Source organism: Chiloscyllium punctatum, chromosome 5, assembly GCF_047496795.1.
Source record: "Chiloscyllium punctatum isolate Juve2018m chromosome 5, sChiPun1.3, whole genome shotgun sequence".
NCBI classification, from domain to species: Eukaryota; Metazoa; Chordata; class Chondrichthyes; order Orectolobiformes; family Hemiscylliidae; genus Chiloscyllium; species Chiloscyllium punctatum.
The window spans coordinates 15421664-15444191 of NC_092743.1; the positions used below are offsets into that span (position 1 = coordinate 15421664).

At 40.0% G+C, this 22528-nt stretch overlaps 1 protein-coding gene across 3 annotated transcripts in view; it reads left to right on the plus strand.

Moving 5' to 3' along the window:
- The window catches only part of LOC140476902 (protein spire homolog 1-like), a 202643-nt gene that overhangs the window by 11864 nt on the left and 168251 nt on the right, over positions 1–22528 (plus strand). For all 3 annotated transcript variants that reach the window (XM_072569816.1, XM_072569814.1, XM_072569815.1), the window contains exon 2: positions 15875–15909. In XM_072569816.1, the coding sequence (XP_072425917.1) occupies positions 15875–15909 (35 nt within the window). The remainder of the gene's footprint in view (positions 1–15874; positions 15910–22528) is intronic.

The following is a 22528-nucleotide window of genomic DNA, read 5'->3' on the forward strand; positions in this document are numbered from 1 at the left end:
TGTGTATAAGACCAGAGAGAATAAGTTTTTAAGGTGAGGTGCAAGAGGAGATCTGAGAAAAAAATCTTTTTCACCCAGAAGGTGGTAGAAATATGGATTGTGCTGCTTCAGAGGGTGGTGGTGGAGGCAGGTACTTTCGCCATGCTTAAGAAGCATCTGGACGAGTATTTAAAATGCCAGAACACAGTAGACCAAATAGTCATAGAGTCATAGAGATGTACAGCATGGAAACAGACCCTTCAGTCCAACCCATCCATGCCGTCCAGATTCCTAACCCAATCTAGACCCACCTGCCAGCACCCAGCCCATATCCCTCCAAACCCTTTCTATTCATATACCCATCCAAATGCCTCTTAAATATTGCAATTGTACCAGCCTCCACCACTTCCTCTGGCAGCTCATTCCATACACGTACCCCTCTCTGTGTGAAAAAGTTACTCCTTAGGTCTCTTTTATATTTTTCCCCTCTCACCCTAAACCTATGCCCTCTAGTTCTGGACTCCCCCACCCCAGGGAAAAGACTTTGTCTCTTTATCCTATCCATGCACCTCACAATTTTGTAAACCTCTATAAGGTCACCCCTCAGCCTCCAACACTCCAGGGAAAAGAACCCTAGCCTGTTCAGCCTCTCCCTATAACTCAAATCTTCCAACCCTGGCAACATCCTTGTAAATCTTTTCTGAACCCTTTCAAGTTTCACAACATCTTTCTGATAGGAAGGAGACCAGAATTGCACTCAATATTCCAACAGTGGCCTAACCAATGTCCTGTACAGCCACAACATGACTCCCAACTTCTGTACTCAATACTCTGACCAATAAAGGAAAGCATACCAAATGCCTTCTTCACTATCCTATCTACCTGCAACTCCACTTTCAAGGAGCTATGAACCTGCACTCCAAGGTCTCTTTGTTCAGCAACACTCCCTAGAAACTTACAATTAAGTGTATAAATCCTGCTAAGATTTGCTCTCCCAAAATGCAGCACCTCACATTTATCTGAGTTAACCTCCATCTGCCACTTCTCAGCCCATTGGCCCATCTGATCAAGATCCTGTTGTAATTTTGTGTCATCTGCAACCTTACTAACTGTACCTCTTACGCTCACATCCAAATCATTTATATAAATGACGAAAATCTAGCACTTCTTCCTCTATAATATGGACATTTTTCAAGCTGTCACCATATATTTCCCTATATTCTATATCTTCCATGTCCTTTTCCACAGTAAATACTGATGCAAAATACTCGTTTAGAATCACCCCCATTTTCTGCAGCTCCACACAAAGGCTGCCTTGCTTATCTTTGAGGGGCCCTATTCCCTCCTAGTTACCCTTTTGTCTTTAATGTATTTGTAAAGACCCTTTGGATTCTCCTTAATTCTATTTGCCAAAGCAGGTAAATGAGATTATTACAGTTTAGTGTATGTTGGTTGGTGTTGGTTCTATGGGCCTGTATGTCATGACTCTGAGATGTAGGTAGAGTTTTGTTGGACAGTAGACTTAAAGGTTATCAGGGGTAGATGGAAATGTGGAATTTCAAGCAAGCAGATCATCTTTGATCTTACTGAATGGCACAGCAGGCTTAAGGGAGTCAAATGGTCTATTTTTGCTCCTATTTCACGTATTTATAGTAGGAAAGTAGGAAAAGATGGAGTGGTAGAACTGCGAGTCAAGAATGGCAATAGTTTGAGATGACTAAAAGAATCATGGACCAGGGAGAGATAGCAGGAACAAAGGCATTGATTAGGGGAGCAGCCATGATCATATTAAATGGTGGAGCAGGCTCGAAGGGCTGAATGGCCTACTTCTCATTGCTGCTCCTAGTTCAGATGTTTGTATATTTCAATGAGGGCATCAGTATATAGAATCGGTTTAGTAGGTGGTGGGAGGGGAATAATCACTAGTCACTGAGGAATATAGGGAAATGAGTCACCAGTAGTAATGGTCTAAGGGCCCCTTGCAGACAGCACAATGTAGGATGAAATATACAGGAAGAAATATTGGATGCTAGTGATGAAGAAACAGTGATAATGATGGGTGATCTTAATCTACAGATTAACTGGAAAATAAGACTGCAATAGTAGTCTGGATGAGGAATTGCATTTGCATTTGAGATAGAGCAGCAAGTTCTGTGACCAACCAGAGAACAGGTTGTAGTAGACTTGGTATTGTGTAATGTGATAGGATTAATTAATGGCTTCAGAAAAGCACCTCGAGGCAGCAGTGGCAAAAATAAGATTGAATTTTATATCTAATGTAAAAGAGAGAAGATTGGGTCTAAGACTAGTATTTTAAACTTAAATAAGGACCACTATGTGCGCAGGAAAGCTGAGCTAGTTGAAAAGAACAGACCTACTGGGCTTTGGGATAGATCAATAGAGACAGTGTTAGACATTTAAGAGTATATTTCAGAATCCTTACAGTAAGTATACTCCTATTATAAATAAATCTTCTAAAGAAAGAACCCACAATCTGTGATTAACTAAAGAAGTTGCGAAAATCAGCAAACTTAAGGTCAAAATGTTTAACTGCACAAAGATGGGTGGCAGGTCAGATGATTGGCCAGATTATAAATAATGGCAGAGAAGGATGCCAGGCTTGGTAAGAAATTAATATGAGAGAAGCTAGCTCAAAGTGCTAAAAAATGGATAGCAAGACTTTCTATGGATATCTAAAAGGGAAAAGAGTAAGTAAAGTGAATGTTGATACTCTTAGGGAGTGTGAATAGGAGGTAACTGGTAGATTATGAGGAAGAGGAAATCGTAGGTGAAATAAACAAATATTGTACTTCTGTTCATTGTAGAGGACACATGAAAACACTTCAGTTATAGCTGCAAATCAGAAGGTGGGGGTAAAGAAGAACTTGGTAAAATTATAATCACTGAGACGTAATGGAGCTACAAGCTAACAACTCTCTGAGCCCAGATGGACCTCATCCTGGGATCTTAAATGAGGAGACTAATGACGTTCTGAATGCTTTGGTGTTACTTTTCCAAAATTCCCTGGATTCAGGAAAGGTTGTGTCAGGGTGAAAAGTAGTAAATATAAACTATCTATTCAAGAGGAAGGGGCAGAAAAAAGGAAACTATTGTCCCATTAACTTGACAATGACCTATCAAACCATATCCAGACTGGAATCAATCAAACTGCACTGTTGTAGTTGTGGGTATGTTCGCCAAGCTGGGAGGTTGATTTGCAGACATTTCGTCTCCAGTCTAGGTGACATCTTCAGTGCTTTGGAGCCTCCTGTGAAGGCGCTGCAGTACTGTCTCTTCTGACATGTATTTAGTTCCTTTCCTGCTGCTTCTTGTTGCCAGTTCCAGTTGCTCGTTGTAGAGGCCGGTGTATTGGGTCTAGGTCTATATGCTTGTTGATGGAGTACGTAAATGAGCTCCATGCTTCTAACAATTCTCTGGCTGTCCTCTGTTTAGCTTGCCCTATGATCGTTGTGTTGTCCCAGTCAAATTTGTGGTCCTTATCATCTGTGTGTGTGGCTACTAGGGACAGCTGGTTGTGGTGTTTGGTGGCTAGCTGGTGTTTGTGGATGCAGATTGCTAGTTGTCTGCCTGTTTGTCCTATATAGTGCTTCATGCAGTCTTTGCACTGTACATTATTCTCAGTCGACAATAGGAATTGCTGATACTTTGTTTAATTATCAAACATATAAAGTCACAATAGTCACAGATGACTCATTAGAAACAGATCACTGGCGGTGACTTAACTTGAGGGTTACCATGCCTCAGGCAAGGGGAGAGGTTGAAAAGGAGAGTCTTTCATGTTAACCTCAGCCAGTGTGGGATAAATGATCAAATACAATGCTACAAGATGTGAATCCAGTTCCATACTATGCAGTCAGGTACTTTGCATGTTGATTGATTTGCTTAAAACATAAAACAGGGATTTAGACTGAGACAGTCAAGTTAAAGCAAAAGATTACCGATGCTAGAAATCTGAAATCAAAACAGAAACTGCTGGAAAACTCAGCAGGTCTGGAAGCATCAGTGGATCGAGAAAAAAAAGAGTTAATGTCTTAAGTCCAAACACTCTTCTTCAGAACCAGTCTGAGACAGTTAACTGTTGCAGAGGCAAAGCAACCTATATTTTATGTAATTGTATTTATGCAATAACAGAAACAGGAGACTAATAACACATTGAATGTACTGATGTATCATGGGAGGTGCTGTAAATCAGAACTGACAATTGATTAGACAGTTATCATTACCAAAATACTGAAATGAAAAATGCACTGAATCATCAGTGATTTTTAATAGAATATCTCAATTTTGCAACTTTAAAACTTTTTATAACATTGCTATGGGCTTGAAATATAATCTAGAAAACCGCTTGGATGATCAAAATCTATAAAGGGAAAAACCATTGCATTAGGTTCTGAAAATGAGATCAGATGGGCGAAGGGTCTTCTTTCTTCATTATTGCAGTGGATCTAACGATACTTTCTAACAAATGAGCCCAGCACATAACAAAACAAACATGGTGATATACAGTCGAATGTGATTGGTTTTGACAGTGGCAGCAGAGAATATGGTGCACACACATGCAGAAACATACAAGCAGAACTAGAAACACACACACACTAACGCACAAATTCTCAGACACTGAAACCACACCCCCTATATAAACACATAGGTATTTCTATAAGTCCACCCAACTGTTGCACTAAATGGCAGAAGGTGCTGTGTGCATCATGGGTTCCTCCTTGATTCAGGCTGCTATCTAGGATATCTTTTGGAAAGCCACATTAATTATAGGCAGAGGCTGAATAGGCTGGAGTTCTTTTCCATGGAGCATTAGAGGATGAGGGGTGACCTTATTGAGGTTTATAAGATCACAATGGCCATGAATAAGCAAGTTCTTTTCCTTGGGGTGGGGAGTCTAGAACTAAAGGGCATAGGTTTAAGGTGAGAGGGGAAAGATATAAAGGAACCCAAGGGGTAACTTTTTCACGTAGAGGGTAGTCTGTGTATGGAATGAGCTGCCAGAGAAAGTGGTGGAGGCTGGTGCAATTACAACATTTAAAAGGCATCTGGATGGCTATATGAATAGGAAGGGTTGAGAGGGATATGGGTCAAATGCTGGTAAATGGGACTATATTTACATAGGATATCTGATCAGCATGGATGAGTTGGATGAAAGGGTCTGTTTCTGTGCTGTACCTCTCTATAACTCTTTGACTAAAGCTATGGTGATGGAGCAGGAATATGCAGTGGACAATGATTTTATTTCTGTCACTCTCACCTTTTCAGCCCGCCAACCTAACATAACATCATTCCACTGCGCTCAATCCATTTCCTTCCTAACGGATCTATTTGGATTCACCTCCCTCTTTGCATCCTACATTCATTCTGCAATATCTCTTGACTCTGGATTTTCCAGTAGGGAACTCTTCAGGGTTAAGTTATAAAAGATAATTTGTACTCTCACTGTCAAATCCCATGACTACTGCAGTCCTACACTGAACTGTTCAACCTCTGCTCACTTTGTTGTTTTTTTTCTCCATGACTCTCCTCCTTAAATTGCTATCCTTTGCTCCAGTGCACCATTGGGTTATAGCTCAAGATATAGGCACAGAAACTGGAAGCCATTCAGTCCCTCTAGCCAGTCAAAGCACTCCTCGCTGTTCTAAACTCTAAAGAAACAAGTCCAGGTTGTCCAATCTGACCTCATGAGATAATGTGATAATTCCAAGCATTAATTCAATAAACGATCATCTTCAATACATTTACATTTTTCCTTAAATAAGAAGACCAAAACAATATGTATTATTTGAGATGTGGTCTCACCAAAGCCTTTCATAAATTATGCATGATTTCCTTACTTTATGTTGAATTTTCATGTAATCAAGGCCAGCATTCCATTAGCTTTCCTGATTATGTACTGTACCTGAAAACTAACCTTGTGTGATTTATGCACTAGAATGCCTAGATTCTTTTGCATCTCAGAATTCTGCAGTCATTCTCCATTTAAGTAATGTTCCGATTTTTAAAACGTCTTCCTGCCAATTTCACATTTTCCCACATTATGCTCCATCCAATGGTACATTTAAGCGACTCTTGGATAGGCACATGGAAGTTAGTACAATGAAGGGTATGTAGGTTAGTCTGATCTTAGAGTAGGATAAAAGGCTAGCACAACATTGACGGCCAAAGGGCCTGTACTGTGCTGTACAGTATGTTCTATCTGTCGGTTTTGTTTTGCCCAGTCACTTTACCAGTCCATATTAGTCTGCATCCTCGCTATGTCCTCTACACAACATTTTGTTTTACCCAACTTTGTGGCATCTGCAAATTTAGCCACATGCTTTCAATTCCCTCATCTAAGTCATTGGTATAAATTGTGAAACACTGAGGGCCCAGCACAGACCCCTGTGGGACCCCACTTGTAACATCCTACCAGTCTGAAAAAGACTCACTTATATTATCCTCCTTATTTTGCACAATAATCTTTTATGTGAAACTTTATCAAATGTATTCTGAAAATTAAAGTACAAGATATCAATGAACTCCCCACTATCGACAGCACAGGGACAATATGCACACTGCATGTAGATTGAGTAACTGAATTGTTACTCCACAATTGCAACGTTTATAATGTACGTATCGGTTTTAGCATAGAGACAGCTATCCCAACGAACTTGAAAGAACAGGCACTATTAACATCTAGCTAGAGAATGAACTATAGAGGGGTGAAGAGAAGGTTAGTCAGAGGTTGGTTTTGAGAAGATTCTTAACAAAAGAAAGAGAGAAGGAGACTGGAAAGGTGTAAATAAGGAATAACACACCTTAAAGCCTAGACGGCTGAAGGTATTAGTGGAGTGAATGGAGTAGGATAAGTACAACATATTAGTTGCATAAATGAAGTGTTCCTCAAAGGTTGTAAATTCTGGAGTTCATCAGAGACGTAGGGAGAGGTGAAGTTAAAGAAGGATTCAAATGTGCAAAGAGGTAAAGATCTTAAAATGGAACTATCCATGGAACAGAACCTCTACCTAAAGTGTTTGTTTTACTGTGTCCTGCCTTTGTCATTTCTAGTCTTGTTAACTTCAAACCCAGCTTGCCAACATTCACATTCTGCAACTTTTATGGTTATAATACAAGAGGAGGTTACAGAGTTAGTAATGAGATAGAGAGATTTAAACAGGACTGTAAGAATTTCAGCGAGCAGCTGGACTTAAAGGCAGGTTGAAGAACACATGAACAATGAGTAAATAAGACTTAACTGTTGATACTGTTGGTATCATGCTTCATCACAAACCAGCCGCCCAGCCAACTGAGCTAACTGGCTGAAGTGCATGAACCAATGTGTAAAGACAAATTTTGTATAAAGACAAATTTTGTATAAGGTACTTAAAGTAAATTACTGTTGTTAGTTTTGGGCACCACAGTGTAGAAAGAACATTTAAATCAATAGATTATCGAGGAAGGTGTGTGGTATGAGGGACTGTAGTTATGAAGAAAGACTGGAGAAATTGTGATTATTTCTACATTTGCATAGAGGCTCCCATTTTTAAAGTCATTAAAGGGATTTGACAGAATGACTAAGAAAAGACTGTCTCCTCTCGTCGGGAGTCAATGATGAAGATCATTAGCTTAATGTTGTCATGAAATAAGTGAATAGAGAGGTTAAGAGAAACTGCTTTACACAGAGCCTTGTGGAATGTGTTTCATAGGGATTAGGTGGGGCAGAGGCTATTGGACTGGAGACCATTGCTTCTTTTATGAGAATATTGCAAAACATTGGTTAGTTGTGTAACCTATTATAGGTTATGTGGCAGCATTACGTTGTAAATATATTGAACATTGCTAAGGAAACTAATTATTTAAAAAGAATAATTGCGTCTGAGATGCATTGCAGACTAAAGATATTTGGGTTTAAACAAACCTTTAAACTGCCAATTTTGACATTCACTGTGTTCACATGAAACCTCTCAACTGCATTGTTTCTTTCAACACATATTGAGACTTCACTTGCTCAGAATAAGAAAGTTTGAAAGTCTTTGCTAATGGTACTCGGGCATTCAAACCTGGAAGAATCCACAGTTACTTCCTGTACATATTCAGACTGCCGAAATATTTAATCTGGCTAAGTTGCATTTTTAATTGCCTTTTGAATGTTTGACTGTGGGAAGAATTCCAGCTCTGAATCTGTCTTTGTTTAATGTCTGCACACTTGTGCAGCCTTCAGCAGGAGTCAATGCATAGTATCAAGGGTTGGCATTAAAGTCTCAAAGTGAAACGCATTGATGAAAATTGTATGCTATTTGCAGAAAATGTTGGAGAAACTCAGCAAGTCTAGCAGTATCTGTGAAGAGTCAGAGCTAACATTTTGAGTTCAATATGATGCTTCTTCAGAATAGAACAGGATATTTGCAGCTGTCCTGGCTGAGATAAGCAAAATCAAGACCGGGGATTGTACCTGGAGCATCATAGTTTCTACATTTCAGTTTTCTACTTTGCTCATTGAGTTAATTTGCATAATAGTTGCACGATATTTGCACCAAAGAGAAAAGTTTAATAGTAGGATAATAATTTGGTCTCTCTTCTGAGACCTCCACTTGAGCAAATTGACATTTGGTGACAGCCCAGTGATGGTCCAATCTTCATGTGGCCCACTGCCATCACCCACTAAGAACAGTGTTGGTCATTGAAACACACTTTTTGGTCCAACCCATCCATGTTGATCAGATATCCTAACCCTAATCTAGTCCCATTTACCAGCTCCTGGCCCATGTCCCTCAAAACCCTTCCTGTTCATATACTCATCCAGATGCCTTTTAAATGTTGTAAATGTACCAGCCTCCACCACTTCCTCTGGCAGCTCATTCTGTACACACATCACCCTCTGTGTGAAAAAGTTACCCCTTCGGTCCCTTTTAAATTTTTCCCCTCTCACCCTAACCCCTTTAGTTCTGGAGTCCCCCATCCCAGGGAAAAGACTTTGTCTATTTATCCTATCCATGCCCCTTATGATTTTATAAACCTCCCTCAGCCTCCGACGCTCCAGGGAAAACAGCCCCAGTCTATTCAGCCTCTCCCGGCAACTCAAATCCTCCAACCCTGGCAACATCTTTGTAAATCTGTTCTGAACCCTTTCAAGTCTCACAACATCATTCCAATAGGAAGGAGACCAGAATTGCACGCAATATTTCAAACATGGCCTAACCAATGTCCTGTACAGCCGCAACATGGCCTCCGATACTCAATGCTCTGACCAATAAAGGAAAGCATACCAAATACCTTCTTCACTATTCTATCTATCTGCAACTCCACTTTCAAGGAACTATGAACCTGCACTCCAAAGTCTCTTTGTTCAGCAACACTCCCTAGGACTTTTCTATTAAGTGTATTAGTCCTGCCCTGATTTGTCTTTTCAAAATGCAGCACCTCACATTTATCTAAATTCAGCTCCATCTGCCTCTCCTCAGCCCATTGGCCCTTCTGATTAAAATCCCATTGTAGTCTGAGGTAACCTTCTTTGCTGTCCACTACACCTCCAATTTTGTGTCATCTGCAGACTTACTAACTGTACTTCTTATGTTCACATCCAAATCATTTATATAAATGATGAAAAGCAGTGGACCCAGCACCGATCCTTATGGCACTCCACTGGTCACAGGCCACAACTTTGAAAAGCAACTCTCCGCCACCACTCTCTGTATCCAAATGGCTAGTTCTCTGTGTATTCCCTGACATCTAACCTTGCTATACAGTCTATCATGATGAACTTTGTCGAACACCTTACTGAAGCCCATATAGATCATGTCTACCGTTTCGCCCTCATCAATCCTCTTCGTTACTTCTTCAAAAAACTTCCCACCCACATTAAGCCATTAATCATTGAAGAATTTACCTTTCCTTTAGTTTATAGCACAGTAATAGGTCATTTGATCCCACAAATCTAGTTCTGTTTTTGTGATCTGCACAAGACTTCTCCCGCTGTTGTAAAATATCCTTCTCCCTTATGTGTTTATCTAATTTCCCCTTAATCGCATCATGCTATTTGCCACAACTTGTGATAGGGTGTCCTAACCACTTTCTGGGTGAAAGGTTCTTTCTGAATTCACTTACTTTACTATTGTTATGATAGTCGATTTCTGTTGAGGCCCTTAGTTATGTCTCCACTTCAATTAAAACTATTTTCTTGATGTGAAAACCCTTTCAGAATCTTAAAAACGTGACTAAGTCACCCCCAACCCATGCCTCTATATCCTTTTATGTAACCTTATTATAATTAAGTGATAATTTTTCACAATTCTTCATGTATAGTCTAAGCAAGTCTCTATGCAAGTTTAACATAATTTCTGTACTTTTTCAGTTCTATTTTTCTAGAAACGAGTCCAGTGCATGGCTTGCCTTTCTATGGACTTATGAGTTTGTGTCAAAGCTTTTAGTGATTTACCACGTAACTGTAGCTGCAGGTTCCTGTGTTCCTCTCTTATTTTTAGACAATTGTTTTCCAACACCACCGTACACTTTTAAAGAACACTTTTTTCTATTGCCGTTACACCTCCTTGGTTGAGAATCATTGTCATTTGTAATTAATACTTTACTGATGTGAAAACAAAATACTTGGCATTTATTTCTTATTTGTGCCACTTTAACAAATATCACATATCAATTTCTGTCTCAAATTTCATAGAGTTTAAAGAAACAGAAAAACTCTTGGGTGCCAGAATATTTGCAGCTTCTATGTTAATTTTATTTAAATAACCTGCTAACACATGTTGCAATTTAAACAAGCACAAACTTATTCTTTTCCTAGAAATATGATACATTGTGTTTTGTGTCATATTATATTCCTGTCCTAATGATATTGCAAAATAAAAATAGAAGGTACTGGATACATTCCAGCCTACTCCCAATGATTTTGATTCTGTTATTATTCAAGAATCTGTCTATCTCTATTTTAAAACCATCCAATGACCTGCCTTCACTTTACCTTTGAGTCATGATGCAGCAAGTTTATGTCTTTTGTTTGAGAAGATTGATGTGTCATCTCTACAGAAATCAGACCATCTGAGACATTAGAAATCCAGTGAGGCCACATAATTTGTGCTGTTTTCCGAGTTACAATTCCAAAAATCACATTTTCATCCTGTCTAAACCAAACTGTCATTGTCATATTCTTGAACATGGATGAGACCATATCAGTCAGATCTAAAGTGAATACACATTGTTTTATATTAAACCTATACTTAACTTCCCTTTGAAATGGCCGAGCAAAAGCCACTCAATTCAGTAAGGGATGGGTAGTAAATGCTTGACCAGCCAGCGATGCTCACATCCTACGAACTGGGAGGGTGATGATATGAGTTAGTATTTGTGAACATGAGCCGTGAGTGGGAAGGTGGACAGGTGGAAGGTCTGCCCTTAAGAAAGCAACTGGGGTGAATTGCAGAGAACTTCAGCCCACCTCGAGAGCAAAACTCTGGCTTGTAGAGTCAGCATGAGTGACCAATGTGAAGTGACCAATTGCTGTAAAAATCATGAGAAATCTGAGTAAAGCATGTAGGAGAACATGGTGTGCTATGTGTCCATTTTAGCAGGGTAGATGTTTTGAGGTAACTTCTGTTAGCTGCTATGTCTCGAACCAGGATTATAGTCTCAGGATAAGGGATTGGCCATTAGAACTGAGGCAAGCAGGGTTTTCTTCAATTAGAGAGTTGAGACTCTGTGGAATTTTTTTCCCCAGTGAGCTGTGGATTTTCTGTCATTGAATATATTGAAGGCTGAGATCGATAGACGTTTGTTAATTATCCCATTTAAGAATAAAGCAGAGAAAGGTGAGTTGAAAGTGAAGGTTAGCCATAGTTTTAATCAGCATAGACTCAAGGGACCATAAGACCTGCTTGTATTTTTTATATTTTTATGAGAATTGCTCTGATATTTTAATTACTCCTTTAATACTGTCTGTTTTATTATATTTCAATATCTGAATTGGACCTCTTTATTTTTTGTTTTTCAGTGTTCTGTTTGTGCATTGTCTCCTAGTCTTGCAACGCTGCTCATGAAACACGTGTGTAAAGAAAGCTTGGTTGACTGACTTTTAATTGTGGTTTTTGTTGCGTGCTGAATATTCACAGCCTGGTTTTGAAGGAAGTTTCCTTCCTGCCTGCCACATGATAGCACAGGCAAAATCAGGAATCCAGGGTGTGGCTAACTGCTAGACAGTTCCAACATAATGTAAACTGATGCAGTTGTGATTCAGTGTACTGTATTGCTGATGGGTGAATAAATACTTCTCCACAGCCTTAAGAACTAAGATTTGAGGAAATTGGGTAATATACTAGGGGGAATGCTGCAGTTAATTGGCCTGTTCTAGAATGTGTGTGATTAATAAAAGCACTCCATTTAGGAGCTTAATTTATTTGATTAAATATAATTTCCCCTCTAATTGTGCTATTCTGCAGATAAAACTCCAGGTGTGGCTGGAAATTTAATGTACCGCAGAAGGATCCTTCATGATGTAGAAAACTCAAAGCTTATTATTGTGTGTGTGTGTGTGTCAACCATATAAGCATCATTGCTTGGTGTAGCCTTTTAATGACACCCTTTAAGTTTGTGGGGACCACGTGCTTACCAGCGGAGATAGGATGTCCTCCCAATGATTAGAAATAAGACATCATTTGGCTTCTGTAAAAGACAGCTCATGAGTTCTGCATAATTCACTCTTGTGAAAGAGCTCCTTTAATTCTTCATGTGGTTTCTTAAGGATCAGAAAAGCTATTTGACTGAGTCATATCACTCAGCTATTAAATCACCGCATCATTCCCGAAGAGCAGCCCCTGAATAGATATAAACTCCTAAATGAGCAGCTCCAAGGACTAAATATTTTTTTCTCCTTCCAGAGTTCCTTCTATATACTTTGCAACTTCAAGAATATTAAAAGGAAGGAATAGGCAACCTGACCCTTCAGGTCTGGAAGGCCATTGGGAAAGATCATGGCTAATCGCCTACACGTTTCCACATATGCCTTGATTTCTTTAATATATCATCAATCAACCTTATCTCAAACATACTCAAAGATTGAGCAACTATAAATGAGATGGATCTACAAGTTGCAGAGATCTCCAACTATTCGGGGAAATGTTTTGGAGAGAGTGCAGACGAGGTTTATGACAATGGTTCCAGGGATTAGACTTCAGGTCCGAAGATGAATTGGAGAGGTTGGGGCTGTTTGATTTGGAGAGGAGAAGACAAAGAGGAGAATTGATAGAAGTTTCCAAAACTGTGAGGTGGCTGGACAGAGTAGATACAAAGAACCTGCTCCTATTCATGAGAGGATTGAGAACAATATGGCAGAAATTTTAAGTAATTTCTTTTAAAAAAAGCAAATGGAATAGGAGATAAAATATGTTCATACATTGAGTGGTTTAACTCTGGAATACTCTGTCTGGAAATGTAACTTTGAGGCATTCTAGAGGGTGTTAGACAATCATTTGAGTCAAAACAATGCGCAGAGTTATAGGAAAATGGTACAAATTCATAATGCTCATAGAGAGAGCCAGTGCTTACACAGTGGGGTGAATGGCCTCCGTCTGCAATGTAACAATTCTGTGATTTGAACCGAGAAATTTCTCCTTGTCTCAGTCTCTCATAGCCAACCCTTATTCTGAAACTGTGGTGGTGGACAGTTAAACAACTAATCAGAGGGGGAGGTTCCCCATACTCGATGAATGGACAGAACATCAGTGCAAAACAAAGGGTTGAAATAACCATCTTTAGCCCAGAAATACTGAGTCGATGATTTATCTCAATTCCTTCTCAGGATTCCAGCACTACAGATTCCAGTCTTAGTGAAGTGGATTCACTGCACAAGATATGAAGAGATGGCTAAAGACATTGTATGAACATAGAACAGAACAGCATAGGAACAGGCCAACCAATGTATGCTGACCACAATGTCATTCTAAACTAATCTCCGCTGTCTATACATGGTCCATATCCCTCCATCTCCTTCCTGTTCATGTGTCTGTCTATAAATACCTCTTAAATGTTGCTATCCTATCTGCTTCTACCACTTCCCTGGGTAGTGCACTCCAGGCACCTTCTACCCTCTGTGCAAAAAAAAACTTACCTCCTTTAAACTTACTCGCTGTTAGCATAAACCGAGAACCCCTAGTATTTGACGTGTCCACCCTATCCATGCCTCTCCTAATTTTATGTACTTCTATCAGGTCGCCTTTGTCTTCTAATGCTCTAGCTGCAAAGGATACTGACTCTGACAATATCCCAGCAGTAAAACTGAAGCCTTCTGTTCCCGATCTAGCTGCATAATGAGCTGACCTGTTTCAGTACAACCTGACAATGTAGAAAATTGTCGTAAGTACGATCCGCGCAGAAAAAGCATGACACATCCACCCAGCCACTCAGGCAACTTCCCCCACTAACTGCACTCCCCCTCCCAACCAATTGCTCTAACATCAGTAACGTGATGGAAGATGTCTTTAACAGTATTGTTAAGCAGTACCTGCTCAGCAATAACCAGCTTACAGTCGCTCAGTATGGGTCCCACCAAGGACACTCGGCTCCTGACCTCATTACTTTGATCAAACGTGGATAAAAGAGCTGCATCCCTGAGGTGGGGTGAGAGTGACAGCCCTTAACATTGACGCCACATTTGACTGAAAGTGTCATCAAAGAGCCCTCGCAAAACTGGAGTCAATGGAAATCAGCAGAAAACTCTCCGTTGGTTGGAGTCATACCTGGCACAAAGGAAGATGGCTGTGGTTATTGGAGGTTAGTCGTCTCAGCTCCAGGGCATCTCTGCAGGTGTTCCTCAGCATAGTTTTCTAGGCCCAACCATTTTCAGCTGCTTCATCAATGACCTTCCCTCCATCATAAGATTGGAAGTGAACTGGTGATGTTTTGCTGATGATTGCACGATGTTTCATACTATGTAAGCTACAGAAACAGTCCATGCATATGCAGCAGACTTAAACAGCATTCAAGCTTGCGTTGACAAGCGGTGAGTAAGATTCATGCCAAACAAGTGCCAGAAAATAATCATCTCCAGCAAGAGAGCATCTAATCATCACCCTGTACCATTCATTGATATTGCCATTGCTGAATCTCCAACTATCAACAACTGAACTGGATTTGCCACATAAATATGTGACTACAACAGCAGGTCAGAGACTAGGGACCCTGCAGTGAGTAACTCACCCCTTGACTCTTCAAACCTGCCCATCATCTACTAGACTCAAGTAAGGAGTGGAATGGAATTCTTTCCTCGAGCCTCAATGTCCGTACTTCAATGTTTACTCATTACTCTTAATTCCTCTGAGTGTGTCCATCCCTTATGCGGCCTGAGCTTCCAGTCTGAAATTCCTTCTGTGAATACAGAATTTATGGAATTCTGCCTCTCAATATCCATTCATGACTCTCAATTAAAATTTGGCCAAGCCTTTTGTCTCCCTGTATTCCTGTCTTGGCATACATTGAATGTTTTTTGATGAAGAACCTGGATTCTCTGATGAAGAGTCATCAGAATCGAAATATTAACTCAACTTTCTTCCCCATGTGCATCCAGACCTAATGAGTTTTTCCAGTACCTTCTGTTTTTGTTTCATCTCTAGCATCTGCAGTTCTTTGTTTTTCCTTATGGCTTTGTAAAGCACTTTCAAGCTGTCTCTTTTTGATAAAGCTGCTATGTTAATGCAGGACATTGTTATCATGTTGTCTTAAATGAAGAAGTTGATATGATGGGTTAACTGTTGTAAGCAATGATATCTGCAAGGATTGTAAAATAGATGTCTATTGTTGTAACATTGAAATCTGTTTTGTGATTGGTTACAATGAAAACTGTATTGCTGCATGGTGTTTGACTTTTATAAAATTTTTTTTTGTTTTACAGGTAAAGACAAAGTAACCCGATGTACAGAACCAGAGGTAAGCTGTGTCTAAATAGCTCAAACTATTATTGATCATTCTGTGACGAAGGGTCTGCCTAAAATTGTTTATTTCTTTTTCCCTTGATTAAATTGAAATACTGATCCATGCTCTATAGCAGAGTTGTTGCAAATTTTCAAAACCATTACAAAGGGGAGAGATTTTTTTCACCGTGTCAGACCAGTTGGTTTAACTTAAGTGGTGAAGGAACTTCTCAAAACTTTTTAATGTCAAAATTAGTAGAAAGGTGGGTAGTTTAGGATGAGTCAGGATGAATTCCTGAACTGTTTGACTAACTTGCTGAAGGTAACAGAAAGGATTGAGGGTAATCCTGTTAATGACATGTACACAGACTTCAAGAATGCATTTGATACAGGGCCACACAACAAACTTGAGATGAGTTATTGCTCATGGAATAAAAGGGATTGCAACGATATGATACAGAAAGTATTAAGGGGAAGACAATGGCATTGTCATGCAGTAGATAAACCAATAATCTAAAGACCCAGGTAATGTTCCATGGTCTTTGGTTTGAATCCCACAGCAGAATTTGAATTCAATAAAATGTAGTATTAAAAGTCCAGTGATGACTGTGAAACCATCATTGTAAAATCCATCTGTTCATTAAGTCCTTGGGGAAGGAAAATTGTCCACCTGGCCTGGGCCAGACTACATCTGAGTCGACACACACCACATTGTGGTTATCTTTTAACTGCCATCTGAAATGGCTCAGCAAGCCATTCTGCTGTATCACCTGCTAAGAAGTCTCAAAGAAATGAAACTGTATAGGCCACCTGGCACTGTCCTAACCACTAGAAATGGCAGACTAGCCCCGTCATCCTTGGGAACTCCAAGGGCCAGTGCCAAAAATGGGAGAGCTGTTTCGTAACAGCTTGTCATAATCAAGATGTGGAGATGCCAGTGTTGAACTGGGATGGACAAAGTCAGAAGTCACATGACAAAGTCATCACTTCACCTAACAAAGGAGCAGTGCTCCAAAAGCTTGTGATTTGAAATAAACCTGTTGGATTATAACCTGGTGTCATGTGACTTCTGACTTTGACCTGGTCAAGGTCATGGAATATACCTTGCAGACAATGTCTCAGACACCACCAACGCAGTCTCTGGATTGATCCCATCCCATCAGCAGGACAGACCCTCTGCTCTGAAGTTGCCCTGGGAGTCCTCAACATTGAGTCCGGACACCAAGAAGTGTCATGGCATCAGATCTTACACGGGCAAGGAAGCAACTTGCTAATTACCATGTCCTTCCACCTCCATTTGGAGGTAGTGGTGAGGGTGACAAGGGTGCAAAGTACTATCATTGGGGGACTTTAATGTTGCGCGTGTGTGTGTGTGTGTGTGTGTGTGTGTGTGTGTGTGCGCACGCGCATCCTTCTTGATGAGAGCATAAATGATCTGGATTTAGTCACTAAGCAAACAAAATGAGAATTGAGTCACAACATGCAAATTACAAAGTACATGTGTAATAAATTCTACTGAAGACCTGACAGATGGTTGTGCAGCAAGATATATGGAGGCAAACAGGAAACAGGTGACAGGTGCAGAAGAATATGAAATAATCCATTTGGAATTAAGATTAAGAAATGGGAATATATCTGTATAACACTGAGTCTTGGTATTAATCCAGGGATGTAGGGTGTGATAGCAAGTGGCTAACAGACCTCACATAGTTGTGGGTTACCGCATTGTGGAGGTACTGAAGAGGATTCAGGCCAGACCAGGTAAACCTGTCCGCTTCCCTTCCTTAATGGACTATAATAAACCAGATAGTTCTTTGCAACTAAGAATAATAATTGTATGGTCGCCAAAACTGAGACTAAGTTTCAATTCCAGAATTACTCATTGAATTTTAATTCCACCCTCTGCCATTTTGGGATTTGAACCCACACTCCCAGCCTGGCCTTTGCATTACTGCTCAAAGGATATGATCACTATCCTACCATCATCCCCAATGCCGAATATGTAGATGAAGAAAGGAGGGACTGGATCTCCGCTTTTGTAAATAGAAGACTAATGGGGTGAGCTAATGTAGGGTTTTAAATTATGGAAGCAGTTGCTAGCTTGCACGTAGAAGAAATATTTCCTTCTGTGGGGAAAAACAAAACTAAATGCAATCAATATGAGAGACAAGAAAAAAAAACTGCAGATGCTGAATTCCAAGGTAGACAAGCAGGAGGCTGGAAGATCACATCAAGTCAGGCAGTGGAGAAGTCAACATTTCAGGTGTAACCCTTCAATATGAGAGAGCCACCAAGAAATCCAACAGAGAATTCAGAACAATCTTATCCCCAAAGACTGGGAATTTGTTACTGCACTAAATTGTCATAGTGAACAGCGTAGATGTAACAAGGGGAAGCTAGACAAGCGTTTGAAGGAAACAGATTAGAGGTTTATGATGATCTGTTTTGTTGGGGGAAGATGGGAGAAGGTTCAATTGCAGCATTAACACTAGTTGGCCTGATTAACCATTTCTGTGTCACATAACCTCTGAATTACAGTCCTATTTAACAGCGAACTTGTACAATGTCTTAGGTTACAGTTGGAGTAATGTGTGAAGCTTTGGGCATTCCATTATAAACAGGATATGAAAGCAATTGGAAAGATGCAGCTTTAATCTAGGGGAAGGTGGGCCTCCCTCATTTCTGCACGCAGGTGGAAGTCGAATGACCCCAGTCATTTCTGTGGTGCCACTTTATTGCTTGTATCATGGCAACAATAAATCACCAGCCAACTAGGGCTACACCATGCAAAGTCTTTCTGTGCCAGTTTAAATATTGTCCAAGTGGCACGAGTGAGATTCAGTGGAGCGTGTCAGCAGAGTAAGAATTAACACATTCTTTTGTCTCCCATTCCCTTTTATGAGCAAAGTCAATACTGCTGCCAGAAAGTGTGTATTTTCCCATGCCCGCCTTTGGCTTCCATCTCAGTGTGTGATACTTTTTATTTTTGTTACTTTGTTATTCATTTATTTAATTACTCAAGTCATTGCATAGAGGACAATGTGTGGAGGCAGATTTTTTGCAATGGCTCACTCAAACAGGGGTAAAATATTTTATCCCATTTTTTTAAAGTGGTGTAATTAAGACAGTTATCCTATCATAAAGTGCTTACTCATATGACTGTGTTCTTCAAATTGAAGTTTAAACTTTTCTTTTGCAAAAAAACTGCCTTTGGTTTTGAAAAATATTCATATTCAGAATCTGAAATGTTATCAAGCATTATGGGAAATACAGGCATGGAATAGCTGATACTGGCAGAACAGTTTATGATCTTTGAGACACTCAGAACCAGTATGGTCTTTTAAAAAATTCTCCGCAGAGAAGAGAATTCTGTCTGTCGTGTGGGTCCTCTATTTCCATATGTGGGCAAGTCCAAAACCAGGGTCATCAAAATGGGACGGTAACTCACAAGTCCGATTGAGATTTCTGGAGCAGCCTCTTTATCCAGAACAAGTTTAGAATATGATACTCTCCATCACATCGGAAAGTTGAGACTGATAACACAGTCTGGAGAAACTCAGTAGTCTGGCAGAATCTGTGGTGAGAGAGACAGAGTTAACACTTTGATGTTAATATAATTCGAACATCTTGCTTTTCTTTCAGATTCCTAGCATCTGCTGCATTTTACTAGTGTTTTTGTGCAGATTTTAATGTTGTTCCTTATAACTCTGAAAGGGAAGCCCTCTTGAAAGTGAGCCTTTATGTAAAAGCTCTCATAGCGTTTAAGAAGAAGCAAAGTGATGGGGGGAGCATTGAGAAAGGATTAGAAAGATATGTTTTTATGGCTAGCTGGGAAGCTCTTCCTCATGGGGGAGGTAATGGCCAGTTGGTATTATCACTGGGCTATTAATCTGGAGATCCCACTTAGTGCTATGAGGACCTGGGTTTGAATCCTGACAAGGTAAATGGTGGAATTTGAATTTAGTTTTAAAAAAAGGTCTGGAAGCCTACTGATGATCATGAAACCATTGTTGATTGTCAGGAAAATCCCATCTGGCTCACTAGTGTTCTTTAGGGAAGGAAATCTGCCATCCTTACCTGTTCTGCCTACATGTGACTCCAGACCATTAGCAAAGTGGTTGACTCTCAACTGCTCTCTGGGCAGTTGGGGAACAGCAATGATTGGCCTGCCAACAGTGCCCACATCCTGTGAATGAATAAGAAATTTCTGTGGAATTTTTTTTCGTTGGAACATAAACTCTGGCCTAGACCAGTTGGGCTGAATGGCCAGCTTCTATGATATAGATCCAATTTCTTTAATTGAATCTAACCTCCACCTTTACCCTGTGTTAGGATTTCTTTGTTTCCTGCTATTTTATTAATGTAGTTCTCTAGAGAGTGATATAAAGATCAGGATTCCCCTGGCTGCTGTTCTCAGAGGCTGCCTTGCGGATGTAATTTAGTAGGTAATTTATTCTGCAATATTAATGATCGATCTGTTTGAAACTAATAGGGTGAAAGTAATGTTTCAAAGCAGGCTTGCTGGTTCTGATGCTAAAAGTTCAACCTCAAAGAATGAATGAGTTACTTTGGTTACCAGCAATGTATAAATATCTGAACTCTGGATAGAAGTGACGAGACTGGTATATTGAGACTGAGCAGCTGATCGCTCAGGACATAATGTTCTTGTGCTCTGCTTCTACAATAAGCCTGTGCCAATATTTGAGTAAATGATTAATCTAAGCAGTAATTAATGCTACATGTATTCAGTAAGAATTTACTCAATATGGAAAAGTCATACATTTGTATTGTAATGATTTGCATTTTACAAAGAATGTTTAATATTGTAAAGCATATCAAGCAACTTCACAGTGGTGTGAGGGGAAGATATAAACATCGAGCCTGTTTCATATGCGTATGCTCCATGTTCACCTTCTAAAGGTATTTTGCTATAAAAATAATTAGGATGCACATTATCTATTCCATTCTTATTAATTTGGGAAATGTGGAATTTAATTTCTTGGATAACACAACTTGGGTCAGTGTTTGCTGATGTGCACCTCTCTTTATCTGAATCCTTTGTCTGCCATTCCCTTGAATATTAAATTGTATGTTCACTTTATTTGAAATGACCTTTAAGCAGGAGGAAAGCAGGAGATCAGGAGTACAATTGAGGTTGATCAGAAGTCTGTATCCTCAGAACTAATTTTCCCTGCAACCACCTTCCATTTCAAATTTTAAAAATTATTAAATAAAGAGGTCACCCATTTTAAGACAGAGTTGAGGTGAATTTCTTTAGTTCTGAAGATCGTAAGCCTTTGGAATTCTCTTCCTTTAAAGGCGGTGGAAGCAATGTCTTTGATTATTTTTAAGGCACTGGTAGTTAGATTCATAATAAGCAATGTTATCAGGGATACACAGGAATATGAAGTAATCAGATCAGCCATGATTGCATGGTGTAGCTACCTTGAGGGATTGAATGGCCTACACCTGGTCCAAACTCATATGTTTATATAACTTGATTCAGCTTTAGACCATAAAACATGGGAGCAAAATTAGGCCATTCAGCCCATCAGGTCTGTACCATCATTTAGTCATGGCTGATATGTTTCTCAACCTCATTCTCCTGCCTTCTCCCCATAACCTTGGATCCACTAACCAATCAAGAACCTACCTGTCTCTGTCTTAAATGCTCTCAATTTCTTGGACTCCAAGCCTTCTGCAGCAATGAGTTCCACAGATTAACCACTCTCTGGCTGAAGAAAGTCCTCCTCATCTCAACTCTAGAGGGTTGTCCTTTCACACTGAGGCTGTACCCTTGGAACCTCGTCTCCCCAACTCTTCTCCATGTCCCCTGTATCCAGGCTTCTCAGTATTCTATAAGTTTCAATCAGATCCCACCACTCATCCTTCAGAACTGCATTGAGTGCAGTCTTCAACTATTCTTCATTTGGCACCCCCGGGATCATTATTGTAAATCTCTTCTGGATCCCCTCCAAGGCCAGCACATCCATCCTGAGATATGTGGCCCAAAATGTCTCACAATATTTGTAATTATTCTCACCACAAGTTCTGGGTAGTGAAACTGGAGAAACATTGAAAAATAATAATTGACCTAACTTTTCTGTGCATTACTCCCAAAGAATACTTATAGACTCATAGAAATGTATAGAATGGAAATAGACCCTTTGGTCCAACTTGTCAATGCTGACCAGATATCCTAAAGCAATCTCGTCCCGTTTTCCAGCACTTGGCCCATATCCCTTCCTATTCATATACCCATCCAGATGCCTTTTAAATGTTGTAATTGTACCAGCCTCCATCACGTCCTGTGGCAGCCCATTCCATACATGCACCACCCTCTGCATGAAAATGTTTCCCCTTGGATCCCTCACACCCAAAACCTATGCCGCCAATACCTGGACTCTCCCACCCCAGGTACTTAATGGCATAATAGCATAGAAGCAGACCATTCAGTCCATCAAGTCCATTCTCTGCAGTAGAAGACATGGGGGAAATGGATAGAGGTGTATGACTCTTTACCTTGCCCCTGGATTTCAGGGGCTTTGCCCTCAGGAGAACAGAGTGATACCAGGTAAAAGATGCTCTGGTAAGGTTGGACATATTTCAGGCACTGTAAATTTGTTTTGCTTCTT